Genomic DNA, 9221 nt, shown 5'->3' with positions numbered 1-9221 from the left:
CACCTTAGGTGTACGTGGCTGGCACCTTAGCCGGTTGAGCTATAGGCGCCGAGCCCAGTCTCTGGACTTCTTAGCACTATCTCCTGGTCAGAAATCCCTGGTAAGTAAAACTTAACATAGAATCACTAATTAAAAAGTTGTAGGCTGGGGGTGGTACCTTGTGGCTCACTGGGTAGGGTGTCGGCCCCATATACCGAGGGTGGCTGGTTCAAACCCGGCCCGGCCAACTAAAATAGCAGTGACAACTGCAACAAAAAACAGCCGGGTGTTTTGGCAGGTGCCTGTAGACCCAACTACTCAGGAGACTCAGGCAAGAGAGCTGCCTGAGCCCAGGAGTTGGAGGTTGCTGTGAGCTGTGACGCCATGTACTCTACTGAGGTTGACAAAGTGAGACTCAGTCTCAAAAAAAAAAAGAAAATAGAAAAAAAAGCTGTAGACTAGATGTGGTGGCTCACATCTAATTCCAGCACTTTTGGGAAGCTGAGTGGGAGGATAGCTTGAGTCCAGGAATTCAAGACAAGCCTGGCAGAGTAGCAAGACCTCATCTCTACAAATTATTAAAAAATCAGCTGGGTATGTGGTGCTTGTCCATATTCCCAGCTACATGGGAGGCTACAGCAAGAGGATTACCTGAGTCCTGGAGTTCAAGGCTGCAGTGAGTTAGGACCATGCACTGTACTTCAGCCTGGGCACTAGAGTGAGACCCTGTCTCCAAAAACCCAACTCAACAAAAAATAAAGTAAAAAAAAAGTTGTGTATAAGTATATGCCCATACAAAGCAAACAAATGTACAAAAATCTGTAATATTCAAAACCTGCTAAAAACCCAAATGTCTTTCTACAGGTGAATAAACCACTGTGGAATGTCCATACACCGGAATGCTACTCAGCAGTAGAAGGCAATGAACTCCTGAAACAAGCAACGTGAATATCTCCACTATGCTGAGTAACAGAAGCCAGACTCCCTCCCCACAAATCGTACATACTGTGTAATTTCATTCCTTTAAAATCCTGGAAAATCCACACTGGAGTGACAGAAAGCAGATTAACACCTGCGTGGGTATGGGCAGATGGCAATAAATCAGCAGCACAGGGAAACTTCTGGGCCGGTAGACTGTCTTCATTGTGGGGATAGTTTCACGAGTATACATGTCAAAGATTATCAAATCGTATAAAACGTTTATTGTGTCGACAATTCTTCACTAAAGCTATTTAAAAAAGATTTTGAAAAGCATTGCGTCTGTAGTCAAGATTCTTCTCCTCCACCTCTCTTAACTTCTTTCTGGTGATACTGTCCTCAAAGGTGAACTAATAGTGAAAACGATTGTTTTAACCGCATTGGCTTCAAGGTTATATTGACAAACTTCCTTTGAAAAGGAAGATTATCTAAGTTTTATTTAAATGGTGACAATACTTTCAGAGAACACATCTGTAACCTAAGAGCCCAAATACCTGTCCTACGCTAGCTAGTGGACCATATGTGACCTTTGGGGCAATCTGCACAGAGATGAGAAACTTGGGCAAAGAACCCTAGTGAATAATTGGTAATATCTAAGTTGGCTCCATATCTTAATGCTTCCGGTGATGCAAACTCTACTGCTCCCAGGATGTCTTTAGGCTATGCAGGCCTTCATGGACTAACCCTAAGAAGGCCGAAAGTAGGCTTTGCATCTTCCTATCCCAATCTCACAGTAGATGACAGCTTACCATTTGAATACAAGGAAGACTGTCTAGAGCAAGCCAGAGCATTGGTCCCAAAGGTGCAGGCATACATTCCCTATCTCAAAAACTGCTCAGAGCTCAGCGCAGGGGCTTACACCTGCAATCCTAGCACTCTGGGAGGCCAAGGTGGGTGCATTGCTTGAGTTCATGAGTTTGAGACTACCCCGAGCAAGAGGGAGACCCCGCCTCTACTAAAAATAGAAAAACTAGCCATGCATAGTGACACACGCCTACAGTCCCAGCTACCTGGGAGGCTGAGCCAAGAGGATTGCTCAACCTGGAGTTTGAGGTTGCTGTGAGCTAGGATGCCATGGCACTCTACCCAGGGTGACAGAGACTGTCTGAAAAAAAAAAAACAAACCAAACCCCCAAATTACTGAGATAAGGGCAAGAGAAGAGTTCCAACCCCAACCTGGTAGCTGGAAATAAGTGTCCTAAGGAGGGAGGGTGGTATGGTCCCATTGCCAGGGCAGCAGTCTCTGAGACAGTCTTTCCTAGCCTGTCACCTGGAGGCCAGATAAAAGGGAGAAAGATTGCTGGTCTTGTGCCCAAAGGAAGCAAGCCTGGGTTACCTCACCACTCAGGTTAGTTCTGAAGAAGAGCAACCTGGTGTAGAGAATCCACCCCCTGAAAGCTCCACGTCCAGTACTGCAGCCTAAATAGACCTATAATGTGGCCAATTTCTATCTGTAATGGGTCACAACACATGTTTCTATTTAAGATAACCATGATCCAACAGGCTTCACCCTGTAACATCTTCAAATTATTGGGATAAGGGGTACTCTACATGGACTAACATAACCTTAACAAAGCACTTTCAGCAACGTGTGAGAAACTATAGCGGGGTAGACACATCAACAAAGTTCAGAGTATAGCACTGATTCACTTTACAAAAGGATGCAAACTGCGCGTGTACAAAAACCTCTTTGATTCCTTTATTAATGTTTGGAGATGTGTGGTACATATATTAACAGCATCACACCAGCTACAGAAGTACAGATAACCAAGAATGTACTTCAGAACAAGGATCTGAGAGCAACTTTTGATGTTGCCTGCTCTGAACCTCCACAAAAACCCAACTCTGACACACGCAGGACAGACAATATAACAATTTCACTTGGAAATGGTTCTTTTAAAAAAATGACAAGAACTTCCTTAGAGTGTAAGATGTGGCAGCTTGCTTGGTGCTGTGGCACTGCTGTAAAAGGCCAATTTGGGCATTTGTAGGTCAGGCAGAAGAACCAAATGGGATAAGTAGAAGTTTTATCTTCAGTATAGAGAAGTAACAGATGGTCTGAGTGGATACTTTCGGTCCAGCCTCAGTATGGGGCCTGCAGGAATCCCCCAGATACAGTCTATACACCGGATGGCTGAAGGACACCAGCCACCCAGCCTTGTCAATGCTTCCAACTGGTAGACGCTGATGCACCAGGAATCACTTATGACGCAGGGCAGGCTCAACTGGGACACATCTGAACAAAAGGGGCCCACTGTGTCTGGTCAGCTCTGATCCTTTTGTGCCACTGGATGCCATCGGTCCCTCTTCTTTCATGTGTGAATTAAGGAATACTTCCTTTATTTCAATGTTCCACTTTGGAAATAACCAAAACCCTCCCCCCCACCCCCACCAACATTCTTCACAAATTTTGTTTCCAAACTCCTGATTCTTCTGGGTCTAGACTTTTTCCTTTCGCTTCAATTTTGACACTTTCTTGACAGTCCCATTCTTGTTAAGAAGCTTCAGGACACGATCTTTATGATCTAAAACTTTAAGCATGGAGTCTCTGGCCTCACTGATTTGATCCATCACAAGTTTACACCTCTGCATATTTCCCTGAAACAGAAGACATCACATCATCAACCGGTGATCATGAAGATGATGGCGTTTACAGAGCTGCTCATCTTTATGCAAAGGCCATTTTGAGGCTTTCATATACAGACAGTGTCTTAGTGTTTCTCAGTAATGACAGCTGAAGCAAACGATAGGATTTTACTAAAGATATTAGTGGGTGTGGGAGGGAAAGGGGAGAAGCAGGATTTAGAGTAAACAACTCCATCAAGTGGAGATTAGAGAAGAAAAGGCTCATTCAAACCTGTATGAGTTCATTTATTCGGTGTAGATCATCATCAGTTGCAGCTTTTTTCTTTGGGATAATCCCTTCTTGTAAGTTGGTAAGTCTTTCATAGACATCATGTTCTAGATTTGTCTACAATACACAAAAGGGAAGACATCATGACCTTAGAGATAAAAAAGTTAGCCAAGGCACTACATTCCCCCCCACCCCCAGATTTTGGCTGGGGCTGGGTTTGAACCCACCACCTCCAGCATATGGGGCTGGCGCCTACTCCTTTGAGCCATAGGAGCCACCAGCACTACATTTTTTTGATACTGACAAAAGACAAATTTCTTTCTTTCTTTTTTTTTTTAAGAGACAGAGTCTTACTTTGCTGCCCTCAGTAGAGTGCTGTGGTGTCACAGCTCACAGCAACCTCCAGCTCAAGGGCTTAGCTAATTCTCTTGCCTCAGCGTCCCGAGTAGCAGGGACTACAGGTACCCACCACAACGCCCAGTTTTTGTTGTTGTTGCAGTTTGGCCAGGGCCAGGTATGAATTCCCCACCCTCAGTAGATGGGGCTGGCGCCCTACCCACTGAGCCATAGGTGCTGCCCACAATTTCTTCTAATCACTACTACTCAAAGGAAGAAAAAACTTTATGAAGTTGTATCCCTTCACCCAGTTGGTGAAGAAGGGATTCTTGCCCTATGTTATGGAAGTAGCTGAATATGCACAGATGAGATTGATAGTTTATGAGTCACAAATACAGTCACATATCTCTTAACAATGGGGATTCATCTGAGATATGCGTCACAGGCAATTTCATTCAGGGACTATCACAGTGTATTTACACAGGCCTAGATGGCACAGCCAGATACATACCTGGGCTACAGGGTATGGCCTAGTAGTTCTAGGCTACAAATCTATACAGAGGGTACTGGACTAAACACTGTAGGCAATTCTAACACAATGGGTAAGTATTTTTGTGTCTAAATATTACACATAGAAAATATACAGTAAAAATATAGCATAAAAGGTAAAAAAAAGTGATACTCATATACAGGGCACTTATCATGGATGGAGTTTTCAGGAATGGAAGCTGCTCTAGGTGCAGTGAGTGGTGAGGGAATGTGAAGCCCTGGGACATTACTGTACATTACCGTACACTCTGTAAACACTGTACACTTAGGCTATACTGTTTCATAAAACAAAATTTTCTGGCCAGGTGCAGTGGCTCATGCCTGTAATGCTAGCACTCTAGGAGGCCAAAGCAGGTGGACTGCCTGAGCTGACGGGTTCAAGACCAGCCTGAGCAAGAGCAAGACTCTATCTCTATTTTTTTTTTTTCTTGCAGTTTTTGGCTGGAGTTGGGTTTGAACCCGCCACCTCCAGCATATGGGGCTGGCACCCTACTCCTTTGAGCCACAGGCGCCGCTCCGACATTCTGTCTCTATAAAAAAAAAAAAAAAAAAAAGTAGCCAGGCGTTGTGGGGAGTGCCTGTAGTCCCAGCTCCTTGGGAGGCTGAGGCAAGAGAATGACTTGAGCCCAAGAGTTTGAGGTTGCTGTGAGTGCTGATGCCAAGGCACTCTACCCAGAGTGAACAAATGTCTCAAGACAAACAAACAAAAAAACCCCCCAAAACCCAAATTTTCCTTCTTTAGTAACAGATTAACCTTAGCTTACTATAATTATTTTAGTTTATAAACTTTGAATTTTTTTGACTCTGATTCTTTTGTAATACTTAAAACACAATCATATTTAGCTGTATAAAACTCTTTCTTTATATCCCTATTCTCTAAGCTTTTTTCTATTTCTGAATTTTTTTCTTTTTTTTTTTTTGAGATAGAGTTTTATTTTGTCACCCTCAGCAGAGTACTGTGGCATTGTAGTTCACAGCAACCTTAAACTCTTGGGCTCAAGGGATCCTCTTGCCTCGTGTCACAGCTCACAGCAACCTCCAGCTCTTGGGCTCAAGGGATCCTCTTGCCTCAGCTTCCCAAGTAGCTGGGACTATAGGCCTGCGCCACAATGTCCAGCTATTTTAAGAGACAGAGTCTCACTCTTGCTCAGGCTGGTCTGTGAGTTCAGGCAATCCACTTGCTTCAGCCTCCTGGAGTACAAAAAAAAATTTTTTTTATATCTTTTAAACTTTTTTGTTAAAAACTAAGACACAGGCTTGGTGCCTGTGGCTCAAGCAGCTAAGGCGCCCGCCACATACACCTGAGCTGGCAGGTGTGAATCCAGCTTGGGCCCACAAAACAATGACGGCTGCAACCAAAAAATAGCTGGGTGTTGTGGCAGGTGCCTGTAGTCCCAGCACTTGGGAAAAGGGAGGCAGGAGAATCGCTTGAGCCCAGGAGTTGGAGGTTGCTGTGAGCTGTAATGCCATGGCACCCCCCCCCCCATTCCTAAGACACAAATACACATATTAGCCTAGGCGAACACGGGGTCAGGATCATTAACATCAGTCTTCTATCTCCACATCTTGTCCCACTGGAAGGTGTTCAAGTGCAGTAATACATAAGGAGCTGTCAGCCCTGTAATAGCAATGCCTTCTTCTGGACACCTCCTGAAGGACCTGCCTAAGGTTTATTTTACAGTAAACATTGTATTCTAAGTAGAAGGAATTCACTCTAAAATAATGATTAAAAATATAGTATAGTAAATACTAGGAAACAGGAATCTTTCAGCTCCATTTATAATCTTTTTTATTTTTTTTTGAGACAGAGCCTCAAGCTGTCCCCCTGGGTAGAGTGCTGTGGCATCACAGCTCACAGCAACCTCCAACTCCTGGGCTCACGTGATTCTCCTGCCTCTGCCTCCCAAGTAGCTGGGACTCAGGTATATATATATGGCTGGTGCCTTAGCCGTTTGAGCCACAGGCGCCAAGTTTCCATTGATAATCTTATGGGACGTGGTCATAGTGCAGTCTATTGATGACCAGAACATCATTATGTGGTACATGACCACACTAACACCCTGTTACACAGAATGAATAAGCAGAGGCTGTGGGAGGTGACTTACAGTATCAGGAGGGACACGTAGTCCCTGATCTCTGAGTGAGGATGTGATCGGTTTGAGTAACACTGGAAGCTAGCAGGGAACTCAACTACAATACTCAGAGCAGGACCTATGCCTGGTCCCCATGATAAGGAGTTATTTGGCTAGGAGACCTTATCTGAGGGAGCAGAGTGGAGAGGAGAGGCTTATGGTTAGGCTGCTTGAGGCTCCCTGTTTTATTTTTTTTTGAGACAGAGCCCCAAGCTGTTGCCCTGGGTAGAGTGCTGTGGCATCACAGCTCACAGCAACCTCCAACTCCTGGGCTCAAGTGATTCCCCTGCCTCTGCCTCCCAAGTAGCTGGGACTACAGGCGCCTGCCACAACACCTGGCTATTTTTTGGTTGTAGCCGTCGTCGTTATTTGGCGGGCCAGGCTGGATTTGAACCCGCCAGCTCAGGTTTATGTGGCTGGCGCCTTACCCACTTGAGCCACAGGTGCCAAGCCAGGCTCCCTGTTTTAGATGTCATGACAACACATGATACTGAATCTTTAATTTTATGTGTTAAAGTTGTTCCAAATATTTTTGATCTGGATACCAGAACTCAGCTATATTTCGATTATAATCATATGTAGTTGACACAGTGATTAAAGTAATAATACAGCACACAGAAATTCTAGCAAGATGCATGGTAGTTGCAATGCTTCCGAATTACGTAAATGAGAATGTTCTATGAACTCAGACATCTCTGGCATCTTCTTTTTTTTTTTTTTTTGTGGTTTCTGGCCAGGGCTGGGTTTGAACCCATCACCTCTGGCATTTGGGGCTGGCGCCCTACTCCTTTGAGCCCCTCTCTGGCATCTCCCTAGAATGATACGGCAACTGTGGGAACTCCACCTACCAGCTGCAGTAACTGGGCAGCACAGAGGTGGACTTTCCAGCCTTGGGCACGGCACGATACTCCTTTCTGATTAGCGATCTCCTGCAGCATTGCTTTCTTCTCCTCTGCAATCATATGAAAGGAAAAATAAGTATATCTCAATTTTAAAAAGCTAAATCATTTGTGTTTACACAATGTAAATGCTAATATTTTATCAAGAATTTCTTTCCTTGAAGCAGTGGTTTCACAGAATAGATAAGCCAAGAGAATTCACCCCCCTCCCCCTTCCGAGTGCTGACCTCCTCCAGCACAGTTATCTATCACCAGAGAGAAGCTTGCTGTGTCACCACCCCCACCTCCAATGCCCTGGCTTAGAGATCTTGCCAGGGGAAGAAGGAGGCTGTAAAACACAACTTTTAATTTTTTCCTAAAGGAACTGATTCCATTTGCAAGTATGGGAAGAAGTTTAAACCTCACGTGCTCCCAAGAACAGCGGCAGTTGTGGTAAAGGCAACTGGGAAGTGATCTGTGTATCAAGTCGAGATCCAGCCTAGACTGTGTGCAGGCGGGTTTGCAGGAGAGAGCTCAGATAAGACAGAATAAGACAGCTGACAGAGCCTGCCTGAGGGCAGAACGATAGAATATGGAATATGGAACAGAGGAACTATTTTGCCCAAGAAACTACAATGTGACTGGATTAGTACTACAGAGGAATTTGTGCTCCAAGGCACTGTAGAGAAAATAGCCAGCAATTAGTGGCTTTACTGTTAGGTTAGATCAGGGGAAGAGTAGAGGAGAGACCCCTTACAAAGCCATTGTCATCTCAGGGTGATAGTGACCGCGGGCATGCCTAAAGCTAGGTCTCCCTGAGAAGAAACATCAGAGGCAGAACACCAGTGGGGGCTGGCAGGGCAGAGGTTAGATGTTACCAATTCATTCAAGCCATTCACTACACAAGCCGATAACAATAGTGGCAACACCAGTCTGAGTTGCTCTAATACATTATCTGGTCCAATTTCCAACAATAAATTATAAGGTATGCGAAGAAACAGGAAAGTGTGGCCCATACTTCTGAAAAGAACGTAGGGCAAGAGCAAGTGCCCACGAGAACCACCAAGTGTCAAATATAACAGAAAAAGATTAAAATACCCCTGACAAACATGTTCACAACACCAAAGAAAGCCTAAGATTGAAAAAGTGAGGGAAGTTAGGATGACTGTGACACGTGAAATAGACAACAGAGAAACAGAAATTAAGAACCAAATTATTACTCTGGAGTTGTGAGATGGTATTGGAAGATAGGGCCTTTAAAAAAAATTCTGGAGTTGAAAAGTATAATGAGTGAAATGTAAAAATTCACTAGAGGGGCTTAACAGATCTCAATTGGTAAAGAAAGAATTAGATTTTCTCCTAAGGTTTCTTTAAAGTCTTACAGTTTTACATTTAACATCTATTGGCTTACATCTCTAGGCTTAAGATGGTAAATCAATCAATCTATTAGCCATTGTGAGGTAATTTCTGTATAAGGTGTTCAGGTTAGGTTGAAGTTTTTTTTTTTTTTTTTTT

At 44.1% G+C, this 9221-nt stretch overlaps 1 protein-coding gene across 4 annotated transcripts in view; it reads right to left on the bottom strand.

The window, feature by feature from the left end:
• Positions 1-2633: 2633 nt before the first annotated feature.
• Positions 2634-9221, bottom strand: part of SAP130 (Sin3A associated protein 130) — a 102611-nt gene continuing 96023 nt past the window's right edge. For 2 of the 4 annotated variants that reach the window (XM_003800327.3, XM_023519384.1), the window contains exons 19-21: positions 7677-7780; positions 3815-3928; positions 2634-3555 (exon numbers count right to left, since the gene is read on the bottom strand). In XM_003800327.3, the coding sequence (XP_003800375.1) occupies positions 3397-3555; positions 3815-3928; positions 7677-7780 (377 nt within the window). In that variant the 3' untranslated portion in view covers positions 2634-3396. The remainder of the gene's footprint in view (positions 3556-3814; positions 3929-7676; positions 7781-9221) is intronic. The other 2 variants (XM_023519385.1, XM_023519386.1) reach the window with 1 other exon arrangement.

Source organism: Otolemur garnettii, unplaced genomic scaffold (assembly GCF_000181295.1).
Source record: "Otolemur garnettii isolate 467f Iridium unplaced genomic scaffold, OtoGar3 scaffold00173, whole genome shotgun sequence".
Taxonomy (NCBI): domain Eukaryota; kingdom Metazoa; phylum Chordata; class Mammalia; order Primates; family Galagidae; genus Otolemur; species Otolemur garnettii.
The sequence above is the reverse complement of the archived record's forward strand: the minus strand, read 5'-3'. Positions and strand labels throughout refer to the sequence as shown.